Here is a 22,153-nt window from a genome sequence, read left to right on the forward strand (position 1 = left end):
CCCGCCGTCGCGGTACTCTCAGTGACAGACTATCAAGTATAGAGCTGAGCGGCTCTAAAATCAGGTATAACAAGGTATAGGCTCAACGTGTATGTGCACATGATATATGAGTATAGAAAGCAGTAGAACATACAATGCCACATAATAATGCCAAATAAATGCAACATATAAACACGTATACTCGCTGGCAATCTCAGTCAATGTATACGTATCTCTAGGCTAGTTCAAGTATAGTAGGATTCTAGGTTCCAAGCCTATATTCAAAAGTTCACCGTATCACTACACAAGTTCTATAAGCCTTAACTAAGCTAATAAGTACTCCCAAAACTTAAATAGATTCTCGGACCTTACCTTCGTCCGTTGATAGCCCTTTGAAGTCGCTAGTCCCGGATGACTAACCGCACCTTGGTTATTCCAGAATCTCTATTATAACCGATAGGGCCCTCAAGTATATATCTCAAACTATATAACTGAAGAAGAAAACTCAAAATTCGTAATTCAAAATGAACTCTGGAGACCCCTATTCATAGGCCAAGAATCCGGCAAAGATCGGAACTTCCGATTTCGGGATCGGAGCTTCCGATCCAGCTCACTGCGTGCATGCGTGGCACGTCAGGATCGGAACTTCCGATCTATTCTACGTTTGACACTTGTCAAAACTCATGGCTGAGTCATCGAACATTGCTGGCAACTGAAGATCGGAACTTCCATTCCTGGATCGGAGCTTCCGATCGTGCCTTAGTTCCGAAGTAATCAAGCCCTTTCCGGTGCTTCCGATCTACAGGGTTCGGAACTTCCGAACTAAGTTCGGAGCTTCCGATCCTGTCCATGCTTGGAAGTCCAATCTTAATTCTGCAGTCTGATTGAACCCTGAAATTGGTTAATTACTAACCCTTAATCATGTTTAACATATTATTATCTTAAAATGGGTTATGGGTTACTACACCATTTTTGCGGATAATTCTTTGTGCCATAATTAAGCACAAAATCTTCATATTTTAGCATAAAGACTTTAGATTTTAAGCATAAATAAGCATAAATCAAGTACAAAAATTAAACATTTAATTATTCAAGTTTGGTGGTCCTATAGAGTTATTGCAAAGAATTTTATGGATAGGGAGATAGGAAAAATTCAAGTTTGGGTTTGGGGATTTATAACCAATTTGCTCTATTCTTAATTTGATTCAATTTGTTTTGCATTTAATTGAAACAAATTTAGAAAAGCCCTAATAAAAAAAAGGGTTTCAATCCCATATATATACAAAAATTGAATATAAAAACATGAAAATTTTCAAATATATATTATATTATATATATCTACATAATTTGAAATGGGCCAGTTTTCTGTCGGTTGTAGGTTACCAAAAACACACGTGTCCTTCGTTTCTTCTAGGGGTGGGCGTCGGGTCGGGTATGCTCGGGTTCGGATAGTTCGGATCGGGTACCCGATACGTCGGGTAGCAAATTTGCCTACCCCGACACCAACCCGATACTTTCGGGTACCCGAAAATTATAGCAGATATATTTTATAAAAAAAACCAGTATTGATAATTTGATAGGAGAATAATTATCCCTGAATAAACTTGATAAATAAAATAAACCTGGAACCAACAAGAGATTAACACTGAGAGAGTGCTGTAGCCTGGATTAGTCTTTCACTTCGCGAGCTGTTTTTTGTGTCCATCGTTCAGGTGAGACCAGCACTGTGTTGGTGTGTCCAGCCGTGGGTGGTGGATTGAAGGTCGAAACCCATAACCTGAAGAGTTGACGAGAGAGGATGGAGATTGCAGACGTGTTGGTGGAGTGAAGGTCGAAATATGCATACACTAGCTATGGAGTAATGGAGATTGCCGATTGGAGAGAGGATGAGTCGGCTTAGTTGGGGAAATAAAATTGATAAGGAAAAAAAGATGAATTGGTGGGCTGCCTAAATTTAATTGCCATAGCCCAACATGCATAAGCCCATAATATAATTTATTAATTTTTTTTAAAATATCGGGTACCCTATACTCGATCGGATAGTAAAAAAACAACCCGACACTAACCCGACAAACAATATATCAGGTTCGGGTTCTACCCTAACCCAACATTTTCAAAAACTATTCGACCCGATCGGGTGATCGGGTCGGGTATCCGAGCCCACCTCACTTCACTTTCTTCTCCGCAGCTTGCCACAGAAGAATCGCGTAAACTGAAGAATGGTGGTGTAGGGTTTTGCCGTCACCTTTTTCTCTTCTATCGCATTTGTTTTTCATTGTCGATTAGTGTTTTTACCATCATTTTCTTCTTAGATCTATTTCCGTATTTGCTGCTTTTCATTCCGCCTGCGAAACTCCAGACTGGTTTCATCTCGCCTTCTTCTTTCCTTTTTGTTCTCACATGCTACAGATAGATTTGTTGTTTAGTTTTAAGATCTGTTTTTTCCCACCGCCCCCAAAAAAAAAGGTGTCCAAGCAAAAGTGGTGAACGAATCGGCGACTACCGTCTCTCTCGTTCACGGTTCTCATCTCTCACGTTTCTCTGTCTTTCTCGATCCTTTTGCCTGCTCATCAAATCTGCCTCCTCTGCGCTGTCTAGATCTGTATTTTGTGGTGGGTTATTTTTTTCCCTTTTCCAAAATTCTTTGCTGAGTTTTTTTTTTCTGCGTTAATAACGGTCGGCATCTTGCGCCGTTCTTTTTCATAGAGGTTTTAAGATTTTTTTACAACGGTTAGTTGATGCGGCTACTCAAGTATATGTGTTCTTAAGTTTGATGTGAATTAGGTCTAAGTGTTCATCTGTCATTTTGTTTGGTGAATATGTCAGGGAATCGTTTGTGCTTTAAGATTATGTTCAACTTAGTGATTTCATTTTAGTTTCAGGTTCTTCACGCCCATTTTTACCACGATGCAAGGTGGTGTTTTCATCAAAGTAATGTCTTGAGATATATTAGTTTATGGTTTTAGTTGTGTTATGGATTCCTTTCTACGGAATTTAGTGAGTAATTAAGTAAAATGACAATTGGATGGATAATATTTTTTTTCCTTTGGGTAATTTATCTATAAAATGACATCAACGTAGAAGTTCAAGGGCTGAATGAGATTATTTAAGATATGGATTTAACGTGTTACTATGAAAATGGGTGGATGTTATATAGGCCCCCGATGTTTCTCTCTCATCACAAGGTGGTTGATACTTGATTGTTCTCAATGATTGTGGCCTTCTTGTGGTGTATTCTTTATAGTGTATATGCCATTACTTACAAAGTCCATTTACTTGTGAGTTGTAAATTGGTAATTTAATGGAGATGTATTAATCCAAGTGAAAAAATGTATAAACTTGTATTTTATATAATACATTTGCTGTCTTCAGAGAAGTGTTGATCTTGACTTTCTTTTATAATATTTTAGCTACCAAATTAGCCGAAGAGCTATATTGTTGGCTTAGGTATTTCGGCTTGGCCAAATCTTCAGACATAAGAGGTGTAATTGCACAGTAAGTCGTTAATATCCATGTTCTTTTTTGTGTGATCATATGCGAATTTTTACGACACTAGCTTGATTGGTTTTTTCGAATCACCATACTATTGGTTTCTGCAGATACAAATTTCTGCGTTTTGTGGAATTTCTGCTCTACAACGCCTAACTAGGAGCTAACGTTTTCAAATAAGAATGGTGTAGATAACCGGTGGCTACTGCTTCTCACTTACCTTGCTCTTCTTTTTGGTTTTCTTTCATTGAATCTAAAGTTTAACATTTCTGTGTTCTGTGCCTTTTGCTTTGCTAAGGCTTTCGCTGCTCTAGGTCTTCTTTGCCGTGAAGAGCTTGATGGTTGGCTTAGGTATTTCGGCTTGGCCAAATCTTCAGACATAAGAGGTGTAATTGCACAGTAAGTCGTTAATATTCCTGTAATTTTTGTGTGATCATATGCGAACATTTACGACACGAGTTTGGTTGGATTTTTCGAATTCACCATACTATTGGTTTCTGCTGATACAACTTTCTGCGATTTGTGGAGTTTCTGCTCTACAACGCCTAACTAGGAGCTAACTTTTTTAAAGAAGAACAGTGTAGATAATCGGTGTCTACCACTTCTCACCTACCTTGCTCTTATTTGTGGTTTTCTTTCATTTAGTCAAACAGTTAATTTTTCTGTGTTCTGTGCCTTTTGTTTTGCTTAGGCTTTCGCTGCTTTACGTCTTCTTTGCTGTGCCGTGAACCAGACATTCTACCATCCTTCCGGCACTTCCGCGTTTGTGTGGCTTTTATTTGGGAATTTGAAACTTCGTACAGGTAACGAGCTCGTTCTTCTCTGTTTTTTCCCTTTGTTTTGCTTCCGTCTTTCGTAAAATGTGCTATATCTTTGCAGATCTGCGTTCTGTGTGGCTTCTATGTGGGACTCGGAAACTTCGTACGGGTAACGGGTTTGTTCTTCTCTGTTTCTTCCTTATGGTTTGCTTCCATCAGTTGAAAAACGTCATCTATGTTTTAAGATATTTTTAGATCTGCGTTTCGTTTTTTTACACTGAAAAGCTTCGTCTTCTTCTGCCTATTTTTCCTGTTCTTTGCTTTTACATGTTGTACAACGTTATCTATGTTCTTAGATTTGTGTTTGGTTCTCTGTAAAACGTGATTTATGTCTTCAGATTTGTGCTTTGTTTTGTTTAACACGTTTTTTACTCTTCTGGTTTTCTTCCATCTGTTGTGTATGTGATCTATGTTTTTATATGTGACATATTTTAGGTGAGAGTTGGACTCGAACTATAATTTGCGTGAAGGCAGGAAAGTAAGTGCACCTCTATACATCAACTTCTACTGATTGATACACTGCTAATATATTATACACAAAAACTTGTGAACCATCTTACCCATAAACACTGCTAATATACGATTGACCGATCTCACAGATAAACGATGCTCGAATTATTTTTTGGTGCTATCTAATTACCATTTAGAAAGGAAATTTATCATTTTAGAAATCTAAAAGGGGTATTAGAAGAGGACCCAAAATGTAAATAAGTCATAGCTCTGTTTAATTTTGGAAATGATAGGTGGGAAGATGTTTTGGGATTTGGATCCGTATACAATCTGTTGTGCATTATTTATGTAAGTTCATCAATTTACGAGTCTCGCATGATGTCAGTTGACTTTGAAAAATTCTCATATAATCATTTATACAAAATAAATGCATAGCTCACGGTGTTGTACTAATTAGTCCACAACAAAGGATCGAAATCCGATGTTTTGTGGGCATGTTTTTAAATTTGTAATTCTATATATTTTAAAATAAAATATATATACCCCTATTTAGTCAAATATACTCTCATAGTGAAATAATTGTCATTCATTTCTATCATTACTTGTAAAAAAATAATATTTTGGGAGTGTATGATGAAATGTTGATAAAGTTTAAGGGGGATTTCGTGGTTTAATAAGTGCAGTTGTTCAATGTAATAATTATAAATGTTGTTATTACTATGGTTTCACGAATAATTATTAAACAATATGATATTATTTTAACTTGCTGATCGATGACTCCAAGATTTTCAACGTACACCTGATGTTTGGAAGGTGATTTTTCTATTGGGATATTTTTTTCTTTCTTTTACACAGTAATGGTCTCCTTTGTGTGACATGAATGGTTAACAGGGAATGAAAAGTTGATGCAGCTAATGAAGCAAATGTGGTTTTAAGTTTTGTGTCAGGGAATCGTTTGTGCTTTAACATTATGTTGAGCTCTGTTTTTGTTTTAGTTTAAAGATTCACTTCCAAATACCTCCATCAATTTATTACTTAAACTACATACACAACTTTCTGTGCCTTGTGGAATCGCTGCTTCATTTAAGCATTTAACAAAGTAGATCTAGATTTGTCTTCTGTTCTTGTTTGGGTTTTTTGTTTCCAAACCCCTAATTATTACGACTAAAACTAAAACCCTTTGAAACATTTCGTTGAGTGCAATTCCTGAGGTTAATTGTCCCTCAATCGAGCTGCTTTTCAAAGGTAAACCATGTTCTAACTCAGTTTTCCCACTAATTTTTTGAATTCTTCCTTCTAAGATTTTGGTTTTGATTTTTCTTTCGGATCGGAATTGATTACCATTTTATTTCTTTTTATTGACTGAATTGAGCAATTCATGGGTTTTGGTATATAAGGCTATGTTGTGTCATCGATATGGAGTTTGATAATCTTCCGGAACTTCATAAGTCAGCTATTTTTGCTCCTTAAACAGTGTCAGGGTTCCCCTGAACTTCTGTTCTCGCTTGAATTTTCTGGAAATTTCGGGTGTGGACTATCGAAATTGGTTGAATTCTGCATATGTAAATATTGTACCTATTTATTCTGGATCTTCATAAGTCAGCTATTTTTTTTTCTTTTGGCCGAAATAAAAAATTCCAGCTATTTGTTTTATCCATGCAATGTTTGTTTCTGACCTTTGACCAAAGCACTCAACTGTTCTGTTCTATTACCTAGGGATGTTCATCGGTCGGTTCGGTTTTAATTTGTCTAATTTCGGTTCGGTTTTCCGGTTTTCGGTTTATAAAAAATGTAATCCGAAGTCAAACCGTTCTACTTCGGTTCGGTTTGGTTCGGGTTTTGTTCTATAATAGACTGGTTTATACGGTTCGGTTTGGTCGGTTTGATCATTAATAATACATAACACAATAAAGTTATAGTCGTATAGTGAAAAAACAAAAATAACAATCAATACAAGGACAAACATCGAACCACATTCTTATAATAATAATTTCAAAAAAACAACACAAATTTTGATACGATTATTTTGATTTTGATACAATTATTAAAATTAATAATATAAATACATTGTAAAATATAATATGTTTTTTTACATTTTCTTTGTAAAAACTTCAAAAATAAAGTTTAAATAACTTACAAAAATAACAATCAACTAAAAATTAAATAAAGATCAATCAACTAATCAACTATAAATTACATAAAGAACAACAATGATTAAATAAACAACAATCAACAAAAAATTATTCAAAATGATTATTCATTCATTAAATATCATCTCATAACATATATGATATAAATAAAAAAATACAAATAAAATTATTAATTTAATTCAATTTCGGTTTGTTCGGTCGGTTCGGTTTTGACATATATAATCCAAAATCGAACCAAATAAACTTCGGTTTTAATATTTATAACCGAATTACAAAATACGATTTTCGGTTCGGTTCGGTCTTTGATTTTTTTGGTTTGGATTTTCAGTTTTTTCGGTTTTATCCGAAATATGAACACCCTTACTATCACCAATAAATTTGACTTATTTTTTTCTTAAACGTTTTCTCATGTGAACCATACTGATTATCAGCTTATTGACATTTCTGCAGATGGCTTGGTAAGTTGCTTCATTTTACACTATCCTATGCTGAAATAACTTGGCCTAATTATAGCAACACTGAAAAAATGTGACCGAACCAAGATTGATGTTTGAAATCATTCAATATATTTGTCGAGTATTTTCAATTTTTATGCCTCTTTGTAACTTATCCCCCTATCTAGGGTTCTTGTCGGTATCTGAGTCTAGTATATATATAAAAACAGGAATTTATTTTATTTCCATCGAAGAATCGTCTAGACTAAACACAACAGCGAATCTCTCTTCTCTCCATGGATGCGACCAACGAAGGAGAAGGATTTCTCGACTCAATAAGGCCTCCCCGGCTGGAGGATGCAGGACTAGAGGATTGTGCGTTGCTGCCGGACCTCATCAGGGAGGCTTTTCGCAAAGCCGCGTCCGCCGTTAAGTCCGTCATCTCGACATCTGACGGAGACAGTGAATCCGGAGGTCATTATGTGGATGATCCGTGGGAAGATTCAACCGACGTGGTGATAGGGATCACGGATGGGGTAACCGCTCCTTCCGGAGGCTGCATCGCCCAGAAACCGACGGAGGCGCCGGGGGATGAGGTGGCAGTTCTAGGTGGGGATCCGAACGAGAAAGGGGACAAAGTGGTGGATCAGGATCTCCCGGCGGGTGGGGATGCTTGCGTGGATGGATTGCAAGGTTTAGACATTGGGGGAAATAAGAGGGGCATTTTGGGGAAGAAGTTCTTGGATCGAAAATTAGCTGACGTGGACGAAGAGGACGAGGGGGGAGATAAGCCCACTTTAACGGAAGGTTATGCGTGAAAATCAGTTATTTGAGTAGGTTTCTGTAATGTTAAATACCACCCATTTTGTATTAGGGCCCGTTTGGTATAAAGGATTGACTAAGATTGTGGCTGGTTTCATCGATTAATATGGTGTTTGGTACAATTTTTAATAAATCTAGTGAATCCATTGTCCAAAGGACAAACTGATATTATTTGAAGGATAGTAAACTCGCCTATCTCCCATGTATTAACAATCATTTTCATAATCAAACCCCTATTTCCAATTTTGCCCTTGATCCTACACCCAAGAAAAAGGAGGGCCCAGCATCTCGCTCATCGCTTCTCCATGTCAACGATGGAAGAAAAAAGCTGTGTGTTGGGTTTTCTCTCACAGGTGCGAAAACATCATAAATCCGGACTCGTCCTCGTACTCAAGTAAAATCATACAACAATGTCTTAATTTCTCGGTAATTCATCATGAAAACAACACAGCAGAAAACACAGAAAAATTATGTATATTTATTTCTAGAATATTTCGAGAACACAGAAAAATGATAGATGAGAAGCAACAGATTGTCGATCTACCCATAATATTTCAAAAAATATCAAAGAAGAATGGTTCGATTGGAAGAATTTAAGAAAAATGAAGAAGCATTCGAATGAAGAAGGGTGAAGACGGCCTTACAAAATCCAAGCAGCAGTTGAGATAAATAAATTAGGGCAGCAATACTTTCATTATATTTGAAGGGTAATTTAGTCCAAATGTACAAAAATTCTTAATTTATCACATCCACAAAATCATACCAAACAAAATACAATTTTAACACAATACATTACATTTCTACATCAATCATTCTTCTTATCATTTATCTACTAATCATTCAATAATCACATCTTTCGAACCAAACTTACCCTTTAGTATTTTATTTTATAAAATAAAGTTTCCTTATTTGAATCATGTTTTTATTTATTTATTTTATAAAAAAAGCTAACTTTAATATTTCCACCGAAGAATCGTCTGGACTAAACACAACAGCGAATTTCTCTTCTCTCCATGGATGTGACCAACGAAGGAGAAGGATTTCTCGACTCAATAAGGCCTCCCCGGCTGGAGGATGCAGGCCTAGAGGATTGCGCGTTGCCGTCGGACCTCATCAGGGAGGCTTTTCGCAAATCCGCGTCCGCCGTTAAGTCCGTCATCTCGACATCTGACGGAGACAGTGATTCCGGAGGTCATTGTGTGGATGATCCGTGGGAAGATTCAACCGACGTGGTGATAGGGATAACAGATGGGTAACCGCTCCTTCCGGAGGCTGCATCGCCCAGAAACTGACGGAGGCGCCGGAGGATGAGGTGGCAGTTCTAGGTGGGGATCCGAACGAGAAAGGGGACAAAGTGGTGGATCAGGATCTCCCGGCGGGTGGGGATGCTTGCGTGGATGGATTGCAGGGTTTAGACATTGGGGAAAATAAGAGGGGCATTTTGGGGAAGAAGTTCTTGGATCGAAAATTAGCTGACGTGGACGAAGAGGACGAGGGGGGAGATAAGCCCACTTTAACGGAAGGTTATGTGTGAAAATAAGTTATTTGAGTAGGTTTTTGTAATGTTAAATACCCCCATTTTGTATTAGTATTTTATTTTATAAAATAAAGTTTCCTTATTTGAATCATGTTTTTATTTATGCTGTGATTGTGATTTCCGATTGCAAGCTTTGGATTTTCAATTGCAAGCTTGGGGCTTGTTTGGACCTTGTTGTGTTTATATATATAAATTTGGCCCAAATTTAGAAAGAAAAAAAAAAAAACATTTTGTCCATGGCTGCAAATCGGTCAGGCTTCTATCATCCGTAGCTCAATCATATCGTCAGTTCGTCACCTTCTCCAATTCTTAGGTTGGCCGAAATGCTAGCTTCTTTCCCAACTTTTTTAAATGGGAAAGAAGCTGTAAAACATAATTAATCAAATTATTTTACATTAATTTACTTAATCACTCTAAAATATTAAAAAATAATTAATCAAATATTAATTAAGTACTTAAAAATTAAAATTTAATTTATTAAATTATATTACGTAGTTAGCATCATTTAACATAAAATTAATTTTATTACATTATAAAATTTAAATCTAAATCTAGGTAATAAATAATAGTTATATAATACGTGTAGAAATGATTAGTGGGATCCATAAAAAGTTATTTTTTGGGTTTGGTATTGTAAAGAAAAGTTATAAAAGTTTTGTTTTGAGGTGATGGTAGGTCCCATAATAAAGTTGAGAATATGAGTTCAGGGATGCGAGTACCCTAGTTATTAGGGATTTGTCGATCCCATAATAAAGGTGGCATGTCACTTTGTGATTGACCAAATTTGTGGGTCCCACATGTGAAACGACCCTAACTCTATAATTAATAAATAAATATGCGAAAAAAATATATATTTTTTTTTATATACTTACTAAATAAAATATGCACATATATGCCCATACATACATGCACAGAATAAAAAGATTTAAAATAAATAAATAAATAACTTAAATAAAAATTGCATTTTTTAAATAAAATAAATATTTGAGTCAAACATTTAATTAAAAATACTGCATAAGAAAAGTGATTTAAAATTTGCATGCACTGAAAATATTCAAAACCACAACCACTGAAAAATAATTAAAAAGTGTAACATGCTGACATAATTAAAACATGCAATGTGACTCAGACATCTATCACGGTCACGGGGTCACTGCATGTCCGCTCATATGTCCTCGCCGCCGGTAGGAGCTACATCCTCCTCTACGAACTCACCTGCACCATACCAGTGTAGTGAGCCTAAAGGCCCAACATGCTAACATAACAAGGGTTTAAAATAATTTAAATCACTTTGATACTAATACATAACATATACATGAATGAGCATGCTTAAAAAATATCATGACATAAACATAACTTAAATTAACTTAAATAACATAATACATAAATATTATTGAGCAGTTAAATTTCTAACATCGCATGGTTGTATCCGTAGTGTAACCTTAAATCATACATTAAATACTGATCAGCGTGGAAACCAACGTACGTGGCGGTGACGAATCACCTCTTAAATTGGCAGTAAACTGCCTTTCAATAGTTCACATATGGGGACGAATCCCCCTTAAATTGTCACACTACTTCAACTTCCAACATAAAATATTTTATTATTGCTCAACCTTAAACATTTAATTATGCATAAAATTATTTCATGAGTGCATGTACTTAAATAAAATGTGTGTCCTTCATATATATTTAATTTAATTTCTTACTAACATATAAATATTAAAATTACTTCAATGCATAAAAATAATTAAATATATAATCAGGACAAATGCAAATTTCTCATGGATTGTACTGGACTGCTGGCCCTAACACTCAAGCCCAATTACTTAAATCTGGCCCAATAACATACTTAAGCCCAATAAAATTTATTCTAAGCCCAATTAAATAATTACAGCCCATTAACAACCAATTCTGGCCCAATGGGCCCAAAAGCTCAAAGATTGGCCCAATAACTTTCACGGGCCCTAAAGCCCATAAAAATTATTGGACTTACTTAATTAAATTAATTTAAATCCCAAATAATTAAAATCAACCCAAAATAATTAAATGGAGCCCAATAAAATTTTAAGATTTAATTAGGCCCATTAAACCTTTAATTAAACTTAAAACTTAAAAATAAAAATACCCGAGCCCAACTAACTTAACCCGGACCCAAATAACTTGACCCAAGACTCGACTGACCCGACCCGACCCGACCCGGACCCTTCAAACCCTAAAACCCGAACTGCCCCCCACCCCCTTTCTGCCCGTCCGCGAGCAGCAGCCTTTCTAGGGCTGCTGCCGCCGTGCTCCGGCCGCCCCTGGCCGGAGCCCCGCCGCCCAGACGTAGCCCACGTCTGGGCGGTCCTAACCTGGTCACAACCCCGACCCCATGCAGCCCCAAGCACAGCTGCCGAAGCCTCTTCCAACGAACCCTACACTGCACGCCCATGGAACCCGATCTGCAACCTCTCGGTTCTGGGCTCTTTTGGCTTGAACCAACCGAGCCAATCGAGCCTAGACTCACCCTAGACACCCTAGGGACCCTTACCAGCAGCTAGAACATCCATGGCTAGGAAAAACGTGGACATGATCAACCCAAAACAAGAGACATGCGCATACAACCACAATAAATTTGTTTTCTGAAAATTCTTCAATGTTTTTGATGCATACTCAATACACACACTAATATATCTGATAGGCACGAAAAAAAAATAGAAGGAAATCATGCCTTTCACCGGAAACGAAGAGAAAACGAGCGTGGGACGATTCGGGGACGACGGGACGAACACACCTTCGAAGCTTTAAGAAAATCGAGCTATGGAGTCTTGGGGATGTCTGGAACGATGAAGAGGGTGATGGAGGAGAGTGGGGTGTCAGCTGGGGCTTAGGGTCGATGGGTTTGGGGTAGATTAGGTTAAGTTTTTAATAAAATAGGTTTTTAGGAAATTAAATATATTAATAAGGATTTTAATATATATAAAATATATAACTTAAAAAAATCTAATTAAGAAAAGAAATCTGATAAATAACTTAAATATATTAAAATCCCGAAATATCAAATTAATGAAATTTTAAAAATACTAAAAAGTCACTATTTTGGCTTATTTTGAATAAAAACGGACTCCTAAAATTATATAAAATTAAATACTAAAAATATTGGGGAAATAAAACTCAAAATAATATTTTTGGGCTCTAAAAAGACTCATAAAATAATTTGGATAGAAAGTTGTCATCTCGTCCGTCCACGGTCCCGTCTACGCGATCAAAACAATTAAATACTAAAAATCATAAAAATCACTAATTATGGGTTAAATGCTTAAAAATAAATTAAATCATGCACAAATAATTCACATAATTATTTAACCCATAAATCTAAAATTTAAATAATTAAATTCCCTAATTATGCATGCAGATTTACGTATTTAAAATACCGGGTGTTACAATTCTCCCCCCCTTAAATTGAATTTCGTCCTCGAAATTTAAAGTACTTACCTGAACAACTCCAGGTAGCGAGTCCTCATGTCTGCCTCGGTCTCCCAAGTAGCTTCCTTCTCCGAGTGATTCAGCCACTGGACTCTGACCATCGGTATGACCCGCGTCCTAAGCCTCCGCTCCTCTCTAGCCAAGATCCGCACTGGCCTCTCCTTATAAACTAGATCTGGTGGCAACTGCAAGGGCTCGAAATCCAACACATGCGACGAGTTAGAGACATATCTCCGAAGCATGGATACATGGAAAACGTTGTGCACTGCCGCTAGCCCTGGTGGTAGAGCTAAACGGTAGGCCAACGTGCCCACTCTCTCCAAGATCTCGAAAGGCCCTATATACCTCGGATTAAGCTTGCCTCTCCGGCCAAAACGCACTACTCCCTTCATAGGTGACACCTTCAGGAATACGTGATCGCCTACGGCGAACTCCAAATCTCGTCGTCTGGCATCTGCATAACTCTTCTGCCGACTCTGAGCAGTCCTCATCCGATCTCGAATCTGAGTCACAATGTCAGCTGTCTGCTGCACAATCTCAGGACCCAGTAAAATCCGCTCACCAACCTCATCCCAATGCACAGGAGATCTGCATCTCCTCCCGTACAATGCTGCATAAGGAGCCATACCTATAGACGACTGAAAACTGTTGTTATAGGTAAACTCCACTAATGGCAGTCTAGTCTCCCAAGTGCCCCGAAAATCAATGACACAAGCTCTCAGAAGATCCTCGAGAACCTGGATCACTCTCTCAGACTGACCATCTGTCTGGGGATGGAATGATGTGCTGAACAAAAGCCTAGTCCCCAATGCTGTGTGCTGACTCTTCCAAAACGCAGATGTGAATCTCGGATCTCTGTCTGACACAATAGACACTGGTATGCCATGCAGTCTAACAATCTCTCTGATGTAAAGCTCTGCATACTGTGTCAAAGAATAAGTAGTCCTCACCGGCAAGAAATGAGCTGACTTGGTGAGTCTATCCACAATCACCCAAATCGCTGTGCAACCTCTGGCACTCCTCGGTAAGCCAACCACAAAGTCCATCGTAATATTCTCCCATTTCCATTCCGGAATAGGAAGAGGTCTAAGAAGTCCTGCTGGACGCTGATGCTCTGCCTTGACTTGCTGACAAGTCAAGCACTCTGACACCACTCTCCCGATGTCACTCTTCATCCCGGGCCACCAATACAATAGCTGCAAATCTTTGTACATTTTCGTATTTCGGGGGTGAATGGAGTACGGAGATGTGTGAGCCTCTGCTAAAATCTCAGCTCTCAACTGATCGACGTTCGGTACCCACATCCTGCCACGGTACTGAACGATACCATCCACCACTGTATACAAGAGGTTACCCCTAGCCTCATCTCTCTGTCTCCATCGCTGCAACTCCTCATCAGTAGACTGTCCATCCCTAATCCAATCTCGCAGAACTGGCTGCACCGTCAACACTGACAAGCTCGGTGCATGACCACTCGGATAACACTCCAAGTCAAATCTCTGAATCTCGCTCTGTAGTGGTAACTGTACTGTCAAACATGATACCACTGACGACTTCCGACTCAAAGCATCGGCCACTACATTAGCTTTACCCGGATGGTAGCTAATGTCACAGTCATAGTCCTTCACCAACTCCAACCATCTGCGCTGTCTCATGTTCAACTCCTTCTGTGTGAAGAAGTACTTGAGACTCTTGTGGTCTGTGAAAATCTTGCACTTCTCGCCATACAGATAGTGCCTCCAGATTTTCAAAGCGAAAACCACTGCTGCTAACTCCAAGTCATGCGTCGGGTAATTCTGCTCATGAACCTTCAGCTGCCTCGACGCATACGCAATAACCTTGTCACACTGCATAAGTACTGCGCCTAAACCCAGCTTAGACGCATCGGTGTACACCACTAACTCCTCGTGTGGTACTGTCACTGCTAACACCGGTGCAGTAGTGAGTGCTTCCTTCAGCTGATCAAAGCTCCTCTGACAGTCTGAACTCCAGATAAACTTCGCATTCTTCTTGGTTAAGGAAGTCAAGGGTACTGCAATAGAGGAAAAACCCTTGATGAACTTCCTATAATATCCTGCCAAACCCAAGAAACTGCGAATCTCCGAAGCATTCTTCGGAATACCCCAATTCTGCACTGCCTCAACCTTCGACTGATCAACTGCAATCCCATCTCTCGAAATAATGTGGCCAAGAAATGCCACCTGCTCAAGCCAAAACTCGCACTTGCTGAACTTGGCATACAAACGATGCTCCCTCAAAGTCTGCAAGGCTGTCTGCAGATGCTGTCTATGCTCCTCGATGCTCCTAGAATAGATCAAGATATCATCAATGAAGACTATGATGAACTGATCTAGATACGGCTGAAAGACTCGGTTCATGAGATCTATGAAAACCGCTGGAGCATTGGTCATCCCAAATGGCATCACTAAGAACTCGTAGTGCCCATATCGTGTCCTGAAAGCAGTCTTAGACATATCTGCATCTCTAACATGCAACTGATGATAACCAGATCGCAGGTCGATCTTGGAGAACACCGAAGCTCCCTGCAACTGGTCAAATAAATCCTCTATCCTCGGCAGTGGATACTTGTTCTTCACTGTGACCCTGTTGAGCTCTCGGTAATCGATGCACAGCCTCATACTGCCATCCTTCTTCTTCACAAATAACACCGGAGCTCCCCACGGAGAAAAGCTAGGACGAACAAAGCCTTTCTCTAACAACTCCTGAATCTGCTCCTTCAACTCTTTCATCTCGGTAGGAGCAAGTCTGTACGGTGCCTTAGAGATAGGCACGGTGTCTGGCACTAACTCGATGCTGAACTCCACATCTCTCACTGGTGGAATCCCTGCAACATCCTCTGGAAAGACATCCGGAAAGTCACGAACCACCTCTATCTCTGATAAAGATCTGCTAGATGGTTCTGAGGTCGTGACAATACTGGCTAGAAACCCCTGGCAACCCCGTCTCAACAACTTCCTCGCCTGAATAAGAGATATCACCTGAGGAATATCACTGCTCTGAGATGCATGAAAAGTGAACGGGTCGCCTACTGTAGGTCTCACTGACACTGATCTCTGACGAAAATCAATCGAAGCTCCATTGACTGTCAGCCAGTCCATACCCAAAATCAAATCGAAACCACTCAATGGCAAAACCACCACATCTGCTCGAACGGAGTGTCCCTGCAGCTCCAACTCTAGTCCTCGAATAACCTTCGAGGTAGAAATAATCTGCCCTGACGACATAGTAACATCATACCCACTGTCAATAATCTCAGGTGTGATGCCTACCCGCCTGATAAACTCCAGGGAGATAAACGAATGCGTAGCTCCTGAATCTAGCAACGCAAACGTGGAGTTGCCTCCAACTAAAATTCTCCCTGCACGCAAAAAATTCCCAACAATTTCATACCACTACCAAATTTTCCCCAACGAGTCACTACAAATTCTTAATTCTAATCACAAGTAAAACATGCTTCCTATTCTAACATGCAGTTAAGTAACCCAAATAACAACAATTCCAAAATAAAGACGAAATTTTAACCAAAGGAAAATTATTAAAATGTTAGGGGTAAGATATACCGGTGATCAAGAAGGTGTCTGGATCTACCTCCTCGGCCTGCATCACAAACACTCTACCAGCGGTGTTTTTCTTCCTCGGGCAGTTAGCTATCTGATGCCCTGGCTCCCTACAGTGGTAGCAAACTCCTGCTCCCAATAGACAAGGTCCCGAATGCATCTTCTGACACTTCGGGCAAGTAGGATAACCTATAGCATTAGGGGCCCCGTCCCTCTGCTGCTGTGGCCTCTGCTGCTGTGGCCTGTGCTGTGGATTCGGGCCCTTAACCGGCCCTGTAAACTGCTTCTTCGCAGGAGGCTGCGAAGATGGTCGCTGATACCCAACCTGAAACTGCCTCTTCCCCTGCTGCTCCCTCTGGATCTCTCTCCGACCCTCCTCGGAACGCAAGGCTCTACTGACTGCAGACTCATAAGTAAGAACGTCTGCCATGCGAACATCATGCTTGATATCCGCCTTCAAACCCTCCACAAACTGCCTCAACTTCTCTGGTGGACTATCTGAAATCAGAGGCACAAAGTGACAGCCTCTCTTGAACTGTCTCACATACTCGACCACTATCTTGTCCCCCTGACGGAAACTCATAAACTCCCGGATCATGCGACTGCGCACATCCTCAGTGAAGTACTTGGCGTAGAAGATACGCCTAAACTCTGTCCATGTTAGTGTAGGAAGGTGAACTCCCCTGGCAGCACCCTCCCACCAAAACGCTGCGTCACCTCTCAGCATGTACGTCGCACAGTTCACCCTGTCGGTGTCTGTGATCCCCATATAAGCAAAGATGGACTCCAGAGATCGAATCCATCCCTCAGCCACCAAAGGATCGGTGGTACCAACAAACTCCTTGGGTCCCTTCTTCTGGAACCTCTCAGCAACGTCCTCCTCATGAGACAACCTAGGGCGAGTAGCCTGCTGCTCTAACAGAGCAGTAATCCCTGCCATCATATTCGCATTGGCCTGCTCCAATGCTGCTAGAGGGTTCTGCGGAGGTGGAGGTGTAGGTGGAGATCCCCCACGTCTGTTCATCGGTCTGGGAGGCATTCTGCACCACCACATATTTCTTTACGTAAATCGCCATGCATAACTAAGTTGTTTAAAAGTAATACTAACTTAAATCCAAAGAATTAAATCATGCTATAAACACTTAAAACTTACAGACCGATAGCGTGAATTTCTGAGCTCGCATAGCAGTAATTACCCCTCCAAGGACCGTGCTTTGATACCAACTGAAACGACCCTAACTCTATAATTAATAAATAAATATGCGGAAATTTTTTTTTTTTTTTATATACTTACTAAATAAAATATGCACATATATGCCCATACATACATGCACAGAATAAAAAGATTTAAAATAAATAAATAAATAACTTAAATAAAAATTGCATTCTTTAAATAAAATAAATATCTGAGTCAAACATTTAATTAAAAATACTGCATAAGAAAAGTGATTTAAAATTTGCATGCACTGAAAATATTCAAAACCACAACCACTGAAAAATAATTAAAAAGTGTAACATGCTGACATAATTAAAACATGCAATGTGACTCAGACATCTATCACGGTCACGGGGTCACTGCATGTCCGCTCATATGTCCTCGCCGCCGGTAGGAGCTACATCCTCCTCTACGAACTCACATGCACCATACCAGTGTAGTGAGCCTAGAGGCCCAACATGCTAACATAACAATGGTTTAAAATAATTTAAATCACTTTGATACTAATACATAATATATACATGAATGAGCATGCTTAAAAAATATCATGGCATAAACATAACTTAAATTAACTTAAATAACATAATACATAAATATTATTGAGCAGTTAAATTTCTAACATCGCATGGTTGTATCCGTAGTGTAACCTTAAATCATACATTAAATACTGATCAGCGTGGAAACCAACGTACGTGGCGGTGACGAATCACCTCTTAAATTGGCAGTAAACTGCCCTTCAATAGTTCACATATGGGGACGAATCCCCCTTAAATTGTCACACTACTTCAACTTCCAACATAAAATATTTTATTATTGCTCAACCTTAAACATTTAATTATGCATAAAATTATTTCATGAGTGCATGTACTTAAATAAAATGTGTGTCCTTCATATATATTTAATTTAATTTCTTACTAACATATAAATATTAAAATAACTTCAATGCATAAAAATAATTAAATATATAATCAGGACACATGCAAATTTCTCATGGATTGTACTGGACTGCTGGCCCTAACACTCAAGCCCAATTACTTAAATCTGGCCCAATAACATACTTAAGCCCAATAAAATTTATTCTAAGCCCAATTAAATAATTACAGCCCATTAACAACCAATTCTGGCCCAATGGGCCCAAAAGCTCAAAGACTGGCCCAATAACTGTCACGGGCCCCAAAGCCCATAAAAATTATTGGACTTACTTAATTAAATTAATTTGAATCCCAAATAATTAAAATCAACCCAAAATAATTAAATGGAGCCCAATAAATTTTTAAGATTTAATTAGGCCCATTAAACCTTTAATTAAACTTAAAACTTAAAAATAAAAATACCCGAGCCCAACTAACTTAACCCGGACCCGGACCCAACTAACTTGACCCAAGACTGGACTGGCCCGACCCGACCCAGACCTAACCACCCGACCCGGACCCTTCAAACCCTAAAACCCGAACTGCCCCCCACCCCCTTTCTGCCCGTCCGCGAGCAGCAGCCCTTCTAGGGCTGCTGCCGCCGTGCTTCGGCCGCCCCTGGCCGGAGCCCCGCCGCCCAGACGTAGCCCACGTCTGGGCGGTCCTAACCTGGTCACAACCCCGACCCCATGCAGCCCCAATCACAGCAGCCGAAGCCTCTTCCAACGAACCCTACACTGCACGCCCATGGAACCCGATCTGCAACCTCTCGGTTCTGGGCTCTTTTGGCTTGAACCAACCGAGCCAATCGAGCCTAGACTCACCCTAGACACCCTAGGGACCCTTACCAGCAGCTAGAACATCCATGGCTAGGAAAAACGTGGACATGATCAACCCAAAACAAGAGACATGCGCATACAACCACAATAAATTTGTTTTTTGAAAATTCTTCAATGTTTTTGATGCATACTCAATACACACACTAATATATCTGATAGGCACGAAAAAAAAATAGAAGGAAATCATGCCTTTCACCGGAAACGAAGAGAAAACGAGCGTGGGACGATTCCGAGACGACGGGACGAACACACCTTCGAAGCTTTAAGAAAATCGAGCTATGGAGTCTTGGGGATGTCTGGAACGATGAAGAGGGTGATGGAGGAGAGTGGGGTGTCGGCTGGGGCTTAGGGTCGATGGGTTTGGGGTAGATTAGGTTAAGTTTTTAATAAAATAGGTTTTTAGGAAATTAAATATATTAATAAGGATTTTAATATATATAAAATATATAACTTAAAAAAAATCTAATTAAGAAAAGAAATCTGATAAATAACTTAAATATATTAAAATCCCGAAATATCAAATTAATGAAATTTTAAAAATACTAAAAAGTCACTATTTTGGCTTATTTTGAATAAAAACGGACTCCTAAAATTATATAAAATTAAATACTAAAAATATTGGGGAAATAAAACTCAAAATAATATTTTTGGGCTCTAAAAAGACTCATAAAATAATTTGGATAGAAAGTTGTCATCTCGTCCGTCTACGGTTCCGTCTACGCGATCAAAATAATTAAATACTAAAAATCATAAAAATCACTAATTATGGGTTAAATGCTTAAAAATAAATTAAATCATGCACCAATAATTCACATAATTATTTAACCCATAAATCTAAAATTTAAATAATTAAATTCCCTAATTATGCATGCAGATTTACGTATTTAAAATACCGGGTGTTACAACATGAGTAGCCAATGACAAAGTGACACGCCGCCTTGAGGGTAGTACCCTCAAGGTGGCATCGACATTTCCAGTTATTAGATGGTTTTTTATTTATCAAAATGACATTAATTTTGTGATATTTAAGAAAAATACTACGCATTTGTAAGATTGATTTGTTTGTTGCGTTTTAGTGACAGTTTATTTATGAAAACACTTTAGTTTTGTATTTTTTTTTCAATTTTCCAATTAATTTTTAATTTTTTTTCTTAAAAAATATGAACTTTACAAGCACGCATTGCGCGAGAACTTAATCCCCGTCCCCATACTCAAATATATATAAATATATTAGTTTTATTTATATAAATATATTAGTTTTATTTATATATATATTGTTAGTAAATTTTATTTTAAAATACATTAAAAAAATTTGGTGTAAAAAATTGATTGTAAAATTAAAATTTAATATTAATCATAATATTTTTAATAAAAAAATCACAAAATAAATGAATGAAAATTGTTCTTTTAAAATATAATATTAGATATCAAAATTTTAGTAAGAATATATTTTTCACAAATTTTTTTTAAATAAATAATAAATATACATGATTAATCTTAATAGTTTTTTTATATTACATAATCAAATAATATTTTTATATTATAAAAATTATATTATCATAAGCGTATGTATTATATATAATGCATAAAAATAATACAAACTAATAAATACTATTATTTTTAATATTTAGTATAATTTAAATATTTTCAAAAATTTAATAAAATTTGATAAATAAAAAATATTTATACTTTATTATTATTATTATTATTATTATTATTGTTATTATTATTATTATTATTATTGGGGTGGGTTCGGGGATGTAGATGACATTCTCATATCCACCCCAGTCCTAACTCAAATTCATACCCGAAAAAACTTTTCCATATCCGTTCTATTTCTGATTTTCTCCACGGATTTCCGGAAAAAATTGTCATCCCTATCCAAGATTTTGAAAGTTCTTATTACTGAAACTTTATTTTATATTCATAAAGTAATATATGAAAATATTTATTGTAATATTACAATAATCCACTTATATACCTATGAAGATATAAATTGTAAATTAAAAATCAATTTAAATGAGAAAAAAACGTTTCAAAGAACAATTTTTAAAATAAATATACTTCTTGCTCATAAATTGGATTAATTCAGAATTTAAAAAATTAAAATTGGATTAATTCTAAAAAAAATTTTAGCATAGGACTATACGAAAAATATAATTTTAATTGAAAAAACAATTTGATTGTTTGATCTAATATATATATATTATATTAAAAAGTTAATGACCATTATAATTATGATGGTAACTAGAGGGCAAATACGTAAGTCGAAAAATTAAATAACACAAATGAAGTGAGAGAAATAATATTTGGATTGAGAATATATATATATATATATATATATATATATATATATATATATATATATATATATTATGGTGCCCAACAACTATGCCCAACTCCGTGTCCACCATGTATAAGTCAACTCACCAATTATGCTGGTCAACTCACCTATTGAACAT

At 37.7% G+C, this 22,153-nt stretch overlaps 1 protein-coding gene across 6 annotated transcripts; it reads left to right on the plus strand.

The window, feature by feature from the left end:
- Positions 1–2,136: 2,136 nt before the first annotated feature.
- LOC140881768 (uncharacterized) lies at positions 2,137–9,711 on the plus strand. 6 transcript variants are annotated; one of them, XM_073287333.1, is made up of 8 exons: positions 2,137–2,591; positions 3,390–3,474; positions 3,579–3,666; positions 3,767–3,867; positions 4,160–4,271; positions 4,348–4,402; positions 4,722–4,764; positions 7,551–8,310. In XM_073287333.1, the coding sequence occupies exon 8, from the start codon at positions 7,617–7,619 to the stop codon at positions 8,136–8,138; it is 522 nt and encodes a 173-aa protein (XP_073143434.1). In that variant the 5' UTR covers positions 2,137–2,591; positions 3,390–3,474; positions 3,579–3,666; positions 3,767–3,867; positions 4,160–4,271; positions 4,348–4,402; positions 4,722–4,764; positions 7,551–7,616; the 3' UTR covers positions 8,139–8,310. The 6 variants fall into 6 exon arrangements, 2 of the variants coding, with proteins under 2 accessions (XP_073143434.1, XP_073143432.1); XM_073287331.1 differs by having other exon boundaries at positions 2,138–2,591; positions 4,348–4,395; XR_012150043.1 differs by lacking the exon at positions 7,551–8,310 and adding an exon at positions 9,114–9,711 and having other exon boundaries at positions 2,142–2,591.
- The last annotated feature ends 12,442 nt before the right edge of the window (positions 9,712–22,153 follow it).

Source organism: Henckelia pumila, chromosome 2 (genome assembly GCF_033568475.1).
Source record: "Henckelia pumila isolate YLH828 chromosome 2, ASM3356847v2, whole genome shotgun sequence".
Lineage (NCBI taxonomy): Eukaryota > Viridiplantae > Streptophyta > Magnoliopsida > Lamiales > Gesneriaceae > Henckelia > Henckelia pumila.

Bases quoted from the DNA above. Each gene is read 5' to 3' on its own strand.
- LOC140881768 (XM_073287333.1), top strand. From the start codon at position 7,617: ATGGATGCGACCAACGAAGGAGAAGGATTTCTCGACTCAATAAGGCCT.